Source organism: Rhamphochromis longiceps, linkage group LG18 (genome assembly GCF_057381845.1).
Source record: "Rhamphochromis longiceps isolate RC_006_pf linkage group LG18, R_longiceps_female_GT1.1, whole genome shotgun sequence".
In the NCBI taxonomy this organism is placed as follows: Eukaryota; Metazoa; Chordata; class Actinopteri; order Cichliformes; family Cichlidae; genus Rhamphochromis; species Rhamphochromis longiceps.
In genome coordinates this window covers 11,992,824-12,011,342 of record NC_140574.1, presented here as the reverse complement: position 1 = coordinate 12,011,342, position 18,519 = coordinate 11,992,824, and the positions used below count along the sequence as shown (strand labels likewise).

The following is an 18,519-nucleotide window of genomic DNA, read 5'->3' as shown; positions in this document are numbered from 1 at the left end:
AAAACATTCAATGTGCGGTTTTACTTGTATATGTGTTGGACTTTCTTGTCAGTGGGGACTTTTTTATGTCTCTGTGGGTTGTCTGGCAAACCCATAGTGATGACGAGTGATGTTAGAGAACTTAAGAGGGGCTGGTAGGTGGGTATTGAAATCTCCATAGCAAGTTGGGTTATTGAAGCCAGTCTTTATGCTAAGCTAAGCTAACCTCCTTGTGGCTGCAGGTTCATATTTAGTGGAAAGACACAAGAGTTATCAGTCCTCTGTTACACTCACCAAGGAACTCTATAAGCATTTCCCAAAATATCAACCTATTCCAGCCGTGGTTATTCCTGGCCTACAAGACTACAAATGAATATGGCAACTTGTCACAGTGAAAAAGGTGGTTTCACAGTGTTCCCATTTGATGACACTAGAGCAAATATAATGCCCAGTACTCATACATTTTTAGACATCAAAGAGAAAAAGTGTATGCATAAAAGGAATTATAAAGCCAAATACATTTTAAAAGTACATGTGTGGTGTGGATAGGTCTATACTTCACTATGAGCTCCTTGATCTTTTGATCATTTACTGTGGAAACCAGAGAGCCCTTTTGCATTCCACGGATTTTGTGTTTACCTCAACTCTCTCTCTCTTTTTTTTTTGGTTTCAGTATGAATGATTCAAGGGTGATGTAACTGCTGTTCACTGTAGAGCAAGGTAGCACAAGGGCGTTAAGTGATGCTGTTTTCCTTCAAACATTAATACCCCACTAACCATGTGTTTGACATAAATATTTAATAAAAGCACGCTCTTTGAATTGCACTTTTAAAATGGGATAGGCTATTATTCCCTCTTCGGACAAATGTTACATTGCAGGAACAAAGGCTCTGCGAGGTTGCATCACAAATCACAGCTGTGTCTGATATTGTTTTTGGAGGCGCAGTGGAGAACAGGCAGTGCTCAAATAATGTCCAAACAAACAGAACAGGGAAGACGACTGAAAACCGTTATGATGTAGGAACATGTAGATGTAGAACAGTATTTTTTTTTCTTTGCCACACTGAAATTTGGCACAAAATTGTACCCCCTTCAGCAAATTTGCATTGTACAGGCTAAAATTTGCAACATATTTCCTCTCTTGGAAAGTTGATCCTTTGTCCTAAATTATTTATAACTTGAGCGCAATGGCTCAATTAAAGTAAAAGAATGTGACTGCAGGATTTCCAGTATTTGCAAATGCAAGGATTTTTTTGTACACTCGTCACATGCATGTATTTGTCATAACCATATAGTATATGTAAAAAAAAAAAGATATAGGCAGTATGATGTCGCACAGTGTTTTTGACCCTGCATTTTGAAGTCTTTTTAGCATTTTGTCTTGCTAAAGTTATTAAACATGGGAGTCTGCCAGGATTGATGGGCTTCTGCAGGCTGTAGCTCAGGTGGTAGAGCAGGTCATCTACTGATCGGAAGGTTGGTGGTTCGATTCCCGGCTTCCCCTAGTCTGCATGCCAAATATCCTTGGGCAAGATACTAACCCGAAATTGCTCTCCGATGCATCCATCAGAGTATGAATGTGTGTGAATGTCAGTTGTGCTTGTGCGAATGGGTGTGAATGGGTGAATGCACAAGTTGTGTAAAGCGCTTTGAGTGCTCAGAAGAGTGGAAAAGCGCTATATAAGAACTAGTCCATTTACCATTTAGTCCATTTACCACCCCAAAGTGGGCATTAGAATAATTGCATAGGAGGTGGATTATAGATTAATTATTATAGAGAAAACAGTCATAGGACTGTGGGGCTGATAGGTCAGCATTACAGAAAAATGTCCTACTGAGTAAATAATGATGGAAAACCAAAACCTAAATAAATGAAATAAGAAAGTCTTTGTTAGCATTACCAAAAACAGGGGTGCCTATAATAGCATTTCACTGCTGAACTTGTGTCTAAGCTGTAGACACTACACACTACTATACTTCGCAGCTCTTATGTGTCATGTTAGTAAGAGATGGTAACAACTGCATCAAAATACCATCTAAAAGAAACAGTTTCACAACATCAACGGAAAGGTCTTTATTGATGTGCAGATGGCCACATCAGGCAGTCTCGAGGGACTGCTGGTACAGAGATGACATGGTTCACATTATTGTTTCCACCTTGTATTCACTGACTTCAAAAGTCAGAATTTGCTACATTTAGCTAAATTTATGTATTTTAAGCAAACAAATTAAGCAAATGCTCCAGTTAATCCCTTGTGATCCTGATGACCCTGCATCTAGTGAGATGCTGCTCTTTTATCTATAGGTGTGTTCATTTTACTGGTTTCGGTTTATTTTAATGCCGTGATGCAGTAAGCTAGTTCTCTTAATTACTGAATGTGCATTTCCTGCTGTTTTATACAGTCTGATCATATATTACCATAGATGAAATTCTCTATCAAATATAACAATGGATTGATTTACACACTGGAGCCTCACAGTATCAGTATTCTTGTAATGTAAACACTCCCTCAGGCTTTCTTTCCCCCCACTGCTCTGAAGCCACTCTAATGACCAAACCCAGCAGAGGGAGGGTGCTGCTCAGCTAACAGTAACCCTCCCATCACGAAAGAGGTAGAAAAAATGGCTCCCCTAATACTCTTCCTCTCCTTAATCTGTCTGTTCTTGTCTTAGCCAAGGAGATGAAAGGCGACAACAGAGAAGTTGGACACCAGCCAGAGAGAGAGAGAGAGAGAAATGGATGTACAAAGCTGCATGGAGTATGGTGAGATAAAGAACAGGTAGAAACACGATAGTGTGTATGGATATGAGAGAGGGACAAAGGCAGAAAGAGAAAGCAAAGGAGGCCCTGCATCATCTTCATCTGTTGGGATGATCTTCTTAACCCCAGTCTTCACCTGTCAGTCCCTCTGGATCTCTATATGGGGCTAAAAGGGAGTTTAGCAAAAGCTGAAACTGCAAATACAGTGAGCTCTCACGTCCCCTCAAAGGGGCTCAAATCAAATCAAATCAAATCACTTTTATTGTCACATCACATGTGCAGGCACACTGGCACAGCACATGCGAGTGAAATTCTTGTGTGCGAGCCCCACAAGCAACAGAGATGTGCAAACACAACAACACAAACGAGCAAAATATAAGAATGGCCAACCTGAAACTAATAAATATATGTACAATATATAATAGTGTATGCATTTCTGGATGTGTATACTAAATATTTTCCTACATGTGTGTGTGTGTGTGTGTGTGTGTGTGTGTGTGTGTGTGTGTGTGTGTGTGTGCGTGTGTGTGTGTGTGTGTGTGTGTACACATTTTTACAAATTAAATAGTAAAAAAATAAAAAAAAAAATAAAAAAAAATAATAATAATAAAATATATAAAATAAAATATACAGAGTTGAATATGTGCAAAACAAGTGGCATTTATATACAGTGTGGAGTGCATAATGTTGAAGTTCCAGTAGTGAAGCTGAGGTGTCTCAGCTTGGCTCGGCTCTCTGAGAGAGTTTAACAGTATGATTTACATTCAACTGATGACTTCTGACCATGAAACCTCTTACAAACTAAAACTGCAGCTAATGTTTTTCTTCACTGAGGGAAGGTGCATATAAAATGTCTCACAAGAAAAAAGGGAATGATTGAAAAAGTTATCAGATCTTATGAGAAAACCCAAACCTGACCCTGAATTGGATAAGTGAACAGAAATGGATGGGTAGGGGTGCAGCATGATGGCACAGTGGTTAGCGCTGTTGCGTCATAGCAAGAAGGGTTTAAATCTGCCGGCTGGGGTCGTACAGCTGCGGCCTTTGTATGTAGAGCTTGTGTGAGTTCACTCTGTGTACTCTGGCTTTGGTCCAAAGACATGCAATGGGTTCAGTTAACTGCCAGTTCTAAACTGGCTGTAGATATGAATGTGAGAGTGAATCTCTCCCTGTGTTAGCCCTTCACCCCATAGCAGCTGGAACAGGCTCCAGCAACCTCCCACGACCCTGAATTGGAAAAGCGGAAGAAAATGGGTGGATGAATTGAATTGTTATAACATGACATATATGATCTGATGGCAGCTCCACCTCATACATGCAAAACATTCTGATTAAAATCTGAAAATAATGTGTTATTCTTCTTTTTAGTGCTCTTACTGGGATTTTATGGGGAAGTTGCCCTCATAAGAAAAAACAAAAAACTGTATTGATTGTTCATTTAGAAACATGAGCAAACATGAACGGTAGTTTTGCTTAATTCATTAATTTATATGCTAGAAAATAACTCAATCTGACCACAGTGCTTTTGTTTTTTGGAAGTCCTTAGTTACTTGGCCCACTAGGAGAAAGGCTCTGAGTCACATGACCTATTTGAAAACCCTAGGGAAATGATCAATTCTGTGCCTACAAGAGAATAGAAGAAGTATGAGCGGTTGACTTTAACGCTTCAAAAATGTCATTATGAGGAAAGGTATCGAGGAAAGAAGAAATTGTACAGAAAACTTAGTGAGTATCAGTGACAAAGTTGAAAATGCTCATTAATTCTTTTTGCTGTAGTCACATGCAGTGATTGCTAAGTATGCCATAGGCCACCATTGCTGAATGGTCTGTCGAACTGAGACGAGTTAATCAGTAAAACAAGAGAAGAAGAGAAGGTAAGAACACAGCCACCCTCCTCCCTGCTCGCCTGTATGGTGTTGCTAAGTCTCCATGAGGACTCTATCAGTGCTACCCAGCAATTAAGATCTCACAGATCAAAGCAGTCTAAATGAGCTAATCCTCAGAGAACCGCTGCTCTCTGTCTGTCTCTCTCTCCGTGTCTCCCTCACCCCAGTTACTTCCTCTTGACTCATGGGCTCCATGTGCTGACTGCGCTTTGATGCTTGACAGCGGTGGGTCTTCTAAATGTAAAATGGTGAATAAATGTGTATTAATGGGTAATGCTTTCATATCCTTAATGTCAATTTGCACAGGTTGGGGAGCATGTTTTCAAAGCTCTTAAGACATAATTGACGATCACGAATCTGTAGCCGCTGTATCTGATGTCCACATGCAGTGCACAAAACCTCTGAGGACCCCATCGGCAGGAAGAGATTTAATACAACGTTTGATAACAGGCAGTATTAAAATGTCCAGGCCTGCATTAAAACGAATGATGCAACAAGCCCCTTCTGAGTGTGGCGAGTTGGAAGCAGCAGTGGCGTGAAAGCGAGTGACAGCTTTGAGGTCAATAGTTGTTCACAGGAGCGTGACGCTGGTAGCTGCTTAGCAGGTCGGTCATTATCATAGGAAAAGCAGAGCATCTGCCTGTGACTCCCGGGGACAGGTTTAACGAGGTGGTGGTGCTTGTCATGGGGGCTTGCTTTGGCAGGGTCTGTCTGTCTCTAACCCCACCTGCTCATCCCCCACCCCCCTTCATGTCTACCTCTTCTCCTCCAACCCTTTCCTTCAGGTCTGCCAAATGGGGGTGTTCATGTTTACAGCTGCCTCCTCCATCAGGGAACCATTGTTTCATGGCAGCCTTTTGTGATGAAGGTTTCTGTCTTCCCGCTATTATTTCTTCCCACTTGATTCCCTTTTTTGTTTTTTTGTCCCCCTTGTAAGCTGTCTATCTTCATGTTACTTCGGTCTTTGTCACTCTGTTTTTGTCATTCTCTGTTTATATTCTTCTGCTTGTTTGACCCCATTATTTGTGCCACTACCTCCAGCTTTCTTTTAATACATGTAATAGCAATCCTTTGATTCACTAATTGCCAAAGTCAATACTGCTTTGTAATAAATCACGAATAAATGCTTAATAAAATAACGTTAAGTCTGTGTGAGGGCAGTAGACAGAAACAGAGGAAAAAGTATTCTGGCTTTTCACAATCCTCCCTGTTTATCCAGGCTTGGACCGGCACTAGATGTACACCGGCATGTGACCCCCTTGTGGCTGGATCAGAGAAGTATGTAAGTGTGGCAATGGTGATGTATGAGGCTGACAGATGAGGACAGGCAGGAGTCTCTGTGGACTGTGATGTTTGCAGATAATATTGTGATCTGTAGTGAGAGTAGCGAGCCGGTGGAAGAGAGCCTGGAGAGACGAAGGTATGCTCTGGAGAGAAGTGGAGGTGTGTAGACGCACAGCAGAATACATGTGTTTGAATTGTGAATGTCTAAGGAGTAGAGATAGTGCGGGTAGATGAGTTTAAATAACTTGGGTCAGCTATCTAAAGCAAAGGACACTGCACGAGAGAGAGGAAAAAGAGAGTGCAGGCAGGGTGAAGTGGGTGGAGAGGAGTGTCAGGGGTGATTTGTTACAGAAGGACACCAAGCAAGAGTGAAAGGGAAGATTTACAAGATGGTAGTGAGATCCACTATAATGTATGGTTTGGAGATGATGGCACGGACAAAAAGACATGGTGCTGACGTGGAAGTGGCAGAGTTGAAGATCTCATCATTTTAATTGAGATTGAGCAGGATGGAAGTTTAAAAATGAGTATATCAGAGGGGGGTAAAAGACACAAAGTTAGAGGTGAGGCTGTTGTGGCTTGGACACGTGCAAAGGAAGGATAGTGAATATATTAGACAAAGTATGTTGGAGAAGGAGCTGCCAGGGAGGAGGACAAGGGAAAGACCACAGAGAGATTCATGGATCTAGTGAAGGAGGAAATGCAGATGGTTGATGTGACAAAAGAGGATGCTACTATTTCATGTCAAGATTATGGCTGTGAAAAATGTCTGCTGCAGAACATGAATTACAGGTGTAAAGAACAGATTAATAAGGTCCAAATATGCTTTAATTGGAGGGAAATGATAAAGAAGGTAGCTAATTCCTGCCAAAAGCAAAACATTCCAGCAGTCAGTGTATTCACATTATGCAACTGTGTGAAAAAAGTGATATGTAGCAGTCTTGAGTCACAGCTCACTTTTTTACATGTTGCTAGAAAAATGAAAATAGGTGCACTGATTTATTGAAACATGCACATATACAATGAAATAGAGTTGTAAAAAAACATCAATCCATACTAAACATTAAAATTGAATTAAGATGCTGTTGCAAATGAATATTGTAATTAGTAGTTAAGTAGTTTCATATCACTTTAGGAGGAATTTCAAAGGTCAGTAAAGCTCCTGTTTCAGCAATATCAAGTATTAACTAAATAAAATGTTAACTTGGTCTGTGCACAAGGTAATGTTAGCTGTTTATTAGCAATCACCCACATTAGCCATCCATTATCATCAACATAGCACCTAGCTCACTGAGGGTCATGGATGGAATATTGAGCTGTGGCATAGCGGATTGTGGACACATGGAGAACCAGGGGAACCAATCCGAGTAAATAAAGATTTAAATCTGGAGCAGAGCAGAAGAATCAGATGGTTTCAAGCCTGAAAAGTAGAGCTGAGAATGTAAAAGCTGCAAAAATGAGGCAGAGCGGTGCGAATGGTGCTGAGAGGCAGGCATGGGAAGCTGCAGGCAGATGTGAAAAAGGTGATAAACTTTAACCTTTCTACAGTAATTTATTAAAACATATTTTTGTTTTATTGTAGCCAGCTGTGTGGTCAGTTTTAAAATACAGGCAGTGATCGGTTCAAATATTTCACAGTGAGCGCTCTGTTATTTATATCTCCTTATTTTAGCATAACTAATACCACACTCTATCCAAAGTTCATTTTTAATTTTTCTCTAGGGCTCTTTTTCTACAGCAATTAAATGATTTAGATGTATTGAGGAATTGTGCTGTTGTGCCCTTTGCTTATTAGTCGGTCATAAAAATATATTTTACCTTTGGGATCTGTAATGAAAAAATGATGATGTGTAAAATGAGCTTAACTTAATCGGAACATACTTATTTTGTTAAATCTAATTTACAATTGGGAAAATTAGTTGAAAATGAAAGTAAAAAGTTAATTAAGTTACCTTGCATGTCTTTTTTGTGTCATGTATGGCTGGGGCAGGCAGGAAGTGGACCCAAATGCAGACACTCGTGCATGAAAAATAAACTTTATATTATTTTCAGCTTTATTTTTTGCTGGAGGAACATCCTTCATAGCATAAACTCATAATATATATTCATCACTTCACAAGTATATTTCTTGTGTAATTTGGAGCACCTCAGCCTTTTTTCTCCCTGTCTCTGTTCTTAAGATTGGGTTCTTGACAGCCACCTTTCCACTGAAATCAGGTTTCAGGGAACAGTCGATGGATCTGCTGAAGGGCTGGATGGATCTCTCAGGTATTTAGTATGTAGGTATTTCCACAATGGTAAACTGACTGGTACTTAAATAGCCTCTTTCTACTCAGTTGAGCACTCAAAGTGTGTTCTCGTAGAAGTCTCATTCACCCGGTCCCACAATCATCAGTTTTATATGTGTCTAAGCACGTTCTAATATTCACTATATTCTAATACTCCAATGAATGCATCGGGAGGTACTGGAACAGTGGGTTACTTGGACTGGAGAAGTCAGAGACTGATTGACTTGGTAGTCGGCCTGCTACAGCTGCAATTTAGGACAAAAAGGATCAATGCAACTTCAATTTTAAGTTTCAATCATTTGAATCTCTCATTTGGAAAAATATTTTTCCCATACCCAGAAAACAACTCAGATTTTCTTAATATACATGTAGCCTGTAACTGCAGCTCAGTTTATATATCACAGTCTGAGTGTAGACTGTACTTAATAACAGGTGGCAATCTTTCACACATTCTCCAGGTGCGTTATTTTTATTTTTCCAGTCAGACGTGTTTGTAATGCAACCTAGAGGTTCAACACAAAAAAACACTTTCTTACCAGCATGCAAAAAAATGAGGATAAACCATTTCTTCCGAGCTCCAGGAACCCAGGAACAGACTGTGAAAGGTATCTTTTATTTATGGACAGTGTTGGTGTGATACATAAATAATTTCTTCGACAGGGTGTTGGGGTGCTCGTGGTGCCAATCCCAGACGGGGCTGATTTGCAATTTAGGTGTGGCACTGAAGGCCAGAAGTGCTGGATCTGGCTCTGAAGAAAACAGTAGAAGACAAGTGCTGTGATCATGTTTGACACTGAAAAAGATTGCAATCTGTAGCAAAGATTGTATCGAAGTGAGGGGGGACTTCAGATTGATTTAAGCAAAATTTTCTGTAAGGTTTCTTTTAATCTCTACAACATGACGCTGCTCTGCTTAAATCTGTCTATGCTTTTCAAGCAAATAAGAAATATTTTGTAATTATTTCCCCTTAGTGAGACAACTATTATAGCACAAGTGTCCAACAACACAAGGACTGCTATCAAAACATTTTGAACAATAATATTAATCCCATGTTCCACAAAATAGTTAAAGAGTAAAAGGACTTCCATATTTAAAAACAGAGTAAATGGGTATTTCAAGGTTTCTTCAGCAGGGGCAGCTTAACTTCCTCTTTGTTTTGTCTATTGATTCCAGCGTACTCTGGCTCTCTGTGCCAAGCCAGCAAACCACCCACCAGCTGTCCTTGCAATGTCAGGAATGTGAATAGCAGTTTGATAAAGCCACATATGGCATGCTGCTCCAACCTCTCCATAAGTGCCATTCCTGATGTGGTGTCACATAAATGAAGTCGATAAACATTGATCAGGATGGAGGGGGTGGAAAGTCCTATAGATGCTGGTGAGTCAGTGTACACATAAGCGCACAGGTGATGCAGGTTTGCAAGTATGCTTCTTTCAGGCTGTCACATAAGGTGTTAAACCTCTTTATGCTGGCTCAAAAAGTAAATATCTAAAAGTGCTAAATTACGCTGCTCAATTCTGGCACCAAAACAACATTACTGCCATTTATCTGTTTAATAAATGCTCTTATTTTTTATTCAAAACACCTGACTTGTGCTCTGCTAATATGTGAATACAGTAGCTGTGTTAAAACAGCAGATATCTCCTTGCAGAGGTTTTCTGCACCTACATCGTCTTTTTATTATTATTATTTTTTATTACATGGTCTTATTCCTCATGGTGGCATTTAGACGAACCCAATTTTGAAGTAAAATCATTTTAAACAGGACTGTTGTAATGAAAAGATTTACTTGAAAGGATCAAGACTGTCCGCTCACTGGTTCCTCTAAAGAGTCCACAATGAAAATTTTATGCTACTGAACTACAGAAGGAATTATTTTAAGACAGTTATGAGAGATGTGGTGTCCCTTATTTACTAGGCTCACTAACTGATGGTTAAACCTGACTACTTGACACTTAATATTACTGTACTTAAGTTCAAATCAAAAGTTTATCCTAAAAATGATTAAAGTTTAAAGTTTATTAAGATAATGTACAAAAAATGCCTTTAGTTTGATGTGTCTAAAGAAGAGTCGCTTTAACTTTTTTCTTTTCAAATGGCATTTGCAAAACAAACAAATAAAACTATGAACAACGCAATTGTAAGTAAGTCAGTAAGCGTAACTCAATAAATGAAACGATAAGTTAGTAAGTGAATAAATAAAACAACTTTCACCGCAATGGATAAAGTTGCTTTAGTGCTGCATGAACAAGACATCCTCTCATCCTTTCTTTTGTTACAGCGACAGCTGAACCAGCAGTTGAAGCTTGCTAAGCGACAGGGTCAAGGACGAGTTCATGTTGCAAACAGAATGGAGTTTATCAATATTCAAATATTTAGACAAATTTGATAGGTTTATGGATAACAAAGTGCAGATCATTAATACGATCTGTAATGCCGATTGACAGAAAAGTGGAGATTTCTGGTGGAACAGCACCAGTTCTATTGCTGGGTATTTTAGAGCTGAATATGGATATTGGTTTGCTCAGTGCTCCAGTCATGTTGCTGAGCCTCTTCTTTCCTCGATATTGAATACCCCTTGTCTTACGTTATGTAACCTTCTGTTGGTGCCACCAGTGCTGACAGTGGCAGAACACAAGGACTGTACATGTCTAAAAATGTCCTCCTAATACCCCCTCCTGAGTCTTAGATGTGAAAGTAAAAAGGACAAGGCGTTGCTGTGACATAAAACAGTAGGGAGCAGAGCTAGTGGAGGAAAAAAAAACTTTCTTTCTCTCTGTGGTCTAAATTCTGGTGACCGAAAAATCATCATACTTTACAAAATCATCCCAGTTATTCAACTTCCACTGTTGCCACCAATAAGTTAGTAAAAATTCTTGAATAAAAATATCTACCTTCCACCTTTATTTTTGTTCTCTCCAAAGACAGATAAACTAGTGAGAAAAACATATTGATATTACCATTAAAATATGTCAGTGCTAAGCAGACTGTTTCCTTGTGAATCTCATTGCAAGAGTGTTGGAGCAGCTTTTGAGTTGGAGCAATGCTCCCTATCCAGTCATTCATCAGTATTTAAGGGCAAGAGACTTGGATTTAACCTTAAAACATTTTAGTGGCAATAGCTAAATACAGCCCAAAGCTAAGAGAAAGGGTCATAAAGCACTAGTTTTATTGCACTAACATGTCATAAAGGTAATTTTCTTTTCTACACACACACTGCTCTAAAAACTTCTTTTCCTTGAGCTATAACCACAGCCTCAAGTGGACCACTTCACATTCTCCAAAGCCAGTTCGGAGACAGGAACCTTGAAGCAAAGTATTAAATCACTGAAGGCGATATAATGCTGGACAGATGAAGTTGCTGCTGTATTTAGGATAACAGTGTAGTTATTTGCCAATTTACTCACACATCCTAAAGAGCTGAGCACAATCCCCTTACTGCAGAGACACATATGAAGTCTTCTGTTCTCACATGGTGAATATAACAATGGAGCCAACTTTACCATTAAATGTATTAGTCATTCCGGATGAAAAATGGATAGTCATTTCTAGCTAATTATAATAGCACCTTTTACCAAATAGATTTTATTAGCTAGTGCTGTTTCTGGCTCACTTCTTTCTGCTTTAGATCAGGTCATTTAAAAAAAAAAAAGGATGAAAGTTTCCATTAATCTGATGCCTGCAATATAATGTGAAATAATTGAAGCTAAAGCTGTATGTCCCAGGGAAAAGTCTGCATCACCAGCTAATGATTTCAGACATTCAAATAAAAAAGCTGTTGTTTTTTAAGATAAAACAAGTATAATAAATCATAGGCCTAATTATAGCTGAGCAGCTTCGCTTACGCACTTGCTTGCTACATAGGATACCTGAATAAACAAGATAGAAAACGTGGCTTTTACGTTTTTTGTCTGTCCACCTGTATGTTTCTTTTTTATTATTATTACAGCCCTTTTAGTGAAAACTGTAATAAACTCAGAGCTGGATATTTGGTAGTGTGTGAACCTTCATGAATCCATCACAGAACTGCAAGTAGTCTATAAACTACAAGTCGGACAAAATTTGTGGCAGAAATCTGGCACCTACAGACATTAGACAAATACACCACAGTATATGCACTACTCTGAGTAGAGACTTTCAAAATATGAAATTTTCCTTGGCTTTAAAAGCAGCTCAATTATTGCTGTTGCTGGTAAATAGTTAGCTTGCAATCCTTAGCGTAATGTTCAGTTAGAACCTCTCAGTCAGATGACTGTATTTCAAAGTTAGACGTAGCTTTTGGATATCATTACGACTGTGGTCTAATTTGTTCGTTTTAAGTCTGGTTGAACACAACATGATGCTCACATAATGCATTATTGCTCCCATGGAATCCTATATAGGCTATAGCCGTGTGTGCTTTTAGGGTGGAGTGGTAAGGTGTGCAGCATCCCTTGTTTCCTTGACTTGTGTTGTCAAGATAAAAATGCTCAGCTCAGTGCTTCATGACTCGTCTCCATTAACCAGTGGGTGATGTCACATTGGCTATTGTCATTATTAATATACAGAGGATGGGACAACTATAGTAAAAAGTAATTTACCTTCTGTAATTTCCATCTGCAGTAGTTTGGCAGCATGGCACTGTTGGGCCTCGTAATTGAAAGAGCAATGCCTAACGTAAAATTCAACCCTTTTAATCAGCTTCAGATATTATGTCTGCTTTATTCATCAACAGGCCTCAGCTGGTCATGAAAGTGATTGTCAGTCAGTTGTTAGCCAGCTGTTAGTTATCAATTAATTTTGAAATGGGGAAAGTATGAAAATGGCTGTAATTCCCAAACACTTAATATGTTTTTTTGTAAAACCCCTTGCATTAAAGCTACATGTCATGCACAATATAGATCTAACTGTACCTGGAAATAATACGTGGGGAGAGCAAGAGCGCTCAGCTCTTCGCATTAATAACACTGCCAGCAAAAACACTTGCTTATATTGTCTGCTGAGCACATTGTCCACATGTGTTTTTGTACTTCATGTCTTTAAGGCTGAGTGTTAATTCTCAGCATTTCACATTTTGGTTGAGGATTTGGTTCAAATTTCTGAGCAAAGGTAAACAAATAATATAATATTGAGATCAAAACAAGGAGTCGTAAGAGTGTGGTGGTGGTGGCCTGCGGGGTGATGATGGACTGAGGCCTATGCAGACAGTTGGTCATCACAGTCTCTAGGATCCTGGAGATTGTTCTTTCTTTGCTGATCCATCGGGATGACACCTTATGGGTCAGCTGATACCCTTCTGTGCTGCTGCTGATGTAGCTTGGCACGGGCTTGGCACTGAGTCGCAGGCCCACATAGGGTTTTGAGACAGATTTTCACACAGATCCACGAATGTAAGCTGCATTCAAGTCCTATTTGAAAACTGGGACATCTGGTCTTCCACTGTATTCTTTTTGTAAGTAAACAGAATAGCTCATCACACCTCAACTAGATAACATAGATTTAGCCTTTTTAATACAGTCGGGTGTAGACCAAACCTGCTGCTGCTGACTCATTTTCTGAATAACTGATAAGTCTGTTAGTGTTTTCTGCATCAGAAATTCTAAGCAAAAGATTTTGTTTTTTCTCTTCCAAAACTTTAAACCTTGCTAAATAAAATACACCCATACCTTTCTAGTGATTACATATAGTGAATTAGCCTTTTTCAAATACCCTGTGTTGGTTCTCAAAGGACGCTTTATAAGCAAGAGTCTGTCAAAAAAGGCATTTGCAACTCTTATCATAGATAGTAATTTAATGAGAGGCACTTATAATAGACTCTAGCACAATTAGATGTTTCATGACAACCTTTGGGAGTACAATTAATCTCTCAAATGAAATTGGTCTCAGTGCTCAATATGTCACCCAGTGGGATGCATCTTAATTTCTATTCATTGACCCTGCATGAATTAAAGCTCATTTCCTCAACGTGTAGCTTTGTGGTGGCTGCCACAGCAGGATGCAGGCTTTCAGTCGCACTAGCTCAGAAAAACGTCCCCTCTTCCCATTTGATTCAAGGATTAGATCTGATTACAGACTTGAGCTGAACAACCTCTGTGACAGCGGAGCAATCTCCTTTTCTTTGAATCTTCTTGTTAAATTTACATAAAATTGATGGGATTTTGTCTTGAGTTTCTTTTCATTCTCCCATGTTTCATGAGCACAACAAGAGCGTGTCACAACACAGTAAAATAACCAGCCATGGACAAAGAACCAGGGAGTTACGCGTTAACTGATATTATTATCAGCAACTGCTGTTGAGTTTAAAATCCTTTATAATGACATTCATCTATTGTCATTGGTTTGCACCTATCTAGAAACAATAAACCCGTAACTCTACATATGTTGTTTCTAATAATGTTACCATTGTTCAACAACAACACAAAGACATGTTTCGCTTTTTCGCTTTGGTGGAAGTGTATTGTGTAAGTGGGAATGTAAACATAGTTTTGACAGCAGTTCTCAAACCATGAAGAGAACCATGTGCCACACAAGCAAAGAAATAATACAACCAAAACTCCTTACGCACTCATAGTCCACATCTACTATATGACAGGTCGCCAGCAATAGAAAACAAGTAATACATCTTTTTTTTTGCGTAGTCATGAAAATATCTGTTTTATACAAAATTAAATACAGTTACAGTATGTTACACCTTTTTTCCCCCCATACAGGTGAGTTCAAGCATGACTACAAAGCCTCTTAAAAAAAAAAAAAACATACTAGATTGGTACTTTTAGGGAATTGAAAACGCATGTGCAGCTTTTGGCAAAACAACAGACGCCCTTCCGCAAAGTAAAATCACCAGGGTCACCAAAGCACATGAAGGAGAAAGATGGTAGCAAGGAGAGAAGATGGTAGCAAGTAAGGAAGGAGGCAGTGAGGCAACATGATTTTAGTCCCGTCCACACTATTATATATATATATATATATATATATATATATATATATATATATATATATATATATATATATATATATATATATATATATATATATATATATACTTTTTTTTTTAAACTTCAGATGATACTTAGAAATCATGTGTCTAGTTTTATACAGTTTGCTCTCAGGATGTGGGTATCTTTATCTGAGTGGAGTATCCAGTCTGCCTTTATTGAAGTATAAGCCAATGACAAGATCACAAAGCAAAGGCTCCAACCGTTTCCTCTGGGAAGTTATAAGACAGCAGTGATTTCACCAGACCTTTCATAAATCCTTCTATCATTCAGTATAACACATCAGTGCACAGCCATTTGCGCTAATAACACTGCCATCCACCACTGTGGCCTTGGATATACAAAAAAGAGTTGCTTATATTGTCTGCTGAGCACATTGTCCACACATTCTTTGTTCTTCATGTCCTTAAGGTTGAGTGTTCATTCTCAGCATTTCATGTTTTGGTTGAGGATTTGGTTCAGGTCCCTCAGCAAAGGGAAACGAATAATAGCGGGAACACTACAAGGGTAAGAGTGTGGTGGCGGCCTGTGGGGCGATGATGGAGCGAGGCCTGTCCAGACAATTGGTCATCGCAGTCTCCTGGACCCTGGCAGCGAGTTCTCTCGCACAGGATGCCCGTGAAGCCGGGGGAGCAATGGCAGCGTTGATGGTGGTGGCACGTGCCGCCGTTCTGACAGCGCAGCATCGCGTTGTCACACACCCGAGCTGCACAGACAAAGCAGAAAGGGCAGGGGAGACAGGAAAGCGTGATTAATAGATCACTCAGTGATAGGGCGGCAGAGAACATCAACAGGCAGGTTCACGGGGCACAAGCTGCCTCTTCCTGTCCTGTCTGTACTGCTCTGTGTCCTTAGAGCACAGCTGACACATTAGAGAGGGTAAAGCCAAGGACTTCAGAAAGTGTGCAAAAAAAGGAAGAGGACACCGACAGCAAGGGTACATATTAAAAGAATATAATGCTGCCAACAGCCTCTGAAAATACTTAACAAAGGAACACAGACATTGTATGGATTCATGGATATTTTTAGTAGCGCCAAAGGGACTTTATAGCAAATAATTCTGGCAAAACAAAAGAGCAAGCAAACCATGGCTCTGATGAGGTGAATTTAATTATTTGAGAATCAAAGGATGCCAGAGTATTGTGAAACAGCCCCTCTGTGCTGAGGTGAAGAGAACAGAAAGAGGAGAAGACACGGGATGGATACCTGGCTCCATCACATCACCACAACCTTTCATATGCAAATGAGCATTTCCAGGTATTTCACCAGTAGCTGTTATTTTCTTCTCTGTAGTTAACCTTACAGCAAGCAATACAACATTGTCAGAAGAAGGATGTAATATCAGTGGCTGGAGTTTTACCGGCTAACAAACATTTCTTTGTTTTGATGTAGACTGATTAGGACTACATAAGTTAATATCCACATTTCCAGACAAAAACTCACAACTCAATTATCCCAGGAATCCTCTCTGCTTGCAGAGGTGAAATCCTGGAAGAGGTAATATTTGCCAAGAGATTTCAGTGTAATTGGATATCTCTCCTTGCATAAATAGTAATCACATTTTTGGTTTTCAGTAATGTGGCTCATGCATCAGAATAAACTCAACAAATAATCATTGCTCATGCCAAAACCGATTAAGAAGGCATTGGTATTGCATTTAACTTAATAATATTCCCACCCACTGCACATAGACACCACTGCTGTTATGCACTTTAAATGGAAATTCCAGCTGTGGACACAGGGTTTTATCTTTAATATAGGATTTTCAATAACTTTGCGATGAAGTGTTGGAAATGATGCTTCTGGTAGATCTGCTTTTCCTGACATGTCTACATCTTCTTTGAACAGTCTCCAGACTTGTTTTGTGTTAGCCTTGTTATGTTTAATGGCCTTTCTGTGCTTTTATTTAAAGCGTCAATAACAGTGGCACTAAACAAGCAAATATGGTAGTCAAACCCTTTATTTTAATAGTAAGTTTGTTACTGTATGCAAAAGTTTTTTTCTTTGTGTAGCTGTTTAAAAGAATGAGTCTGGAAAGGAGAGTTCTAAAAAAGACCCAAATGCAGAAGGGCAGGTAAGGCAAACAAAGGTGAAATTTAATGAAATTTACTAGAGATGAATAACAAAAAGATGCTGGAGGGTTAAGACGTGTAATATCAACAAGCCAATAAAATAAAAAGCAAAGAAACAACCCACCCCACCAAATAAAACAGTAAGAGAAAGAAATAAGCAAGTGAAAATGGGCAGGAAACACAAAATAACTCACACATGCACTAACAGCTGACTAAAAAACATAACAAGTAAAACTAACAGGGTTGGGAAAAGCAATCAAACTGACTGAAATAGAGACAAGGACAGGGCAAGACAAAGCATGACACATAAGCTAAGTAACACATGAGACAGGAATATAATTTACATGTAGATATATGTAAATGCAATAAACAAACTAAACTAATTAATAATAAAATGGGCCTATGGCAAATCCAGTCTCTGTACACGGCTTGAATGTTGTGGGACTTTCAGATTACAACCATTTCATAACTAAATAGGTTGCCAATCAAATGTCAATGCATTAATCGTGTCTTTCTGTTGTGTGAAACTGACTGACTGGACCACCACGTGGGAACAATGTTGTAGTTGTTGCTCTCAAAGAAGGGACAAATATGACTGGGGAGATATTTTAACCAGGTGTGGTGGGAATGGACTCATGAATTATGGGTCCAGAGTGGGCGCAAACATTAATGGCCCTCTCGCAATTCCCCAATCAGTGATTTCTAGTCAGTTAAAAAAATAAAAATTCTAACAGCTAATGCAAACACCTGCTCAGTGTGTTTTGGAAAACACTTCAAGTCTCAGTAGTTTAGTCAACACATTAACATTGTTGCCTGTGGCCGAAGGATAATCTGTGTATCCTCCAGCAGACCCTCAGGACCATTACCTCTCTAAAAGCATCTGTAAAACCAATTAGTTTGCTTATGCAGAGGCTTAAGACTGTTCTGTCTTTGTTGTGCTGTCGTGACAAAAGATGCTTTACGCTATAAATTAATTATTATTTTTTTGTTATCTAAAGTGAAATGAAAACTTTCTCAGTTGGTTGTATTATAGTAACAAAGGACAGCAAACCAAGCATGGTAGAATACAACATCCACAAAGTAAACTACCTGGATGCAATACATTTCACATAACCGTGTACAGAGTGGACAACAGAAGAAGAACAGATTGGCTTACATCCACCCCAGCCCTCAACCCAGAGTGCTCCCTAGGTTTAAAATTGGGGTGTGGAACGTTTGTTAAATTACTTACTTTTTTTTTTTTAAAGAATAAATCGTATTTATTTTCTCAGCTCT

General features: G+C 39.1%; 1 protein-coding gene across 2 annotated transcripts in view; it reads right to left on the bottom strand.

Moving 5' to 3' along the window:
• Nucleotides 1-15,226: 15,226 nt before the first annotated feature.
• The window catches only part of LOC146647808 (netrin-G1-like), a 66,395-nt gene continuing 63,102 nt past the window's right edge, over nucleotides 15,227-18,519 (bottom strand). For both annotated transcript variants that reach the window (XM_085390078.1, XM_085390079.1), the window contains one exon: nucleotides 15,227-15,878. In XM_085390078.1, the coding sequence (XP_085246204.1) occupies nucleotides 15,640-15,878 (239 nt within the window). In that variant the 3' untranslated portion in view covers nucleotides 15,227-15,639. The remainder of the gene's footprint in view (nucleotides 15,879-18,519) is intronic.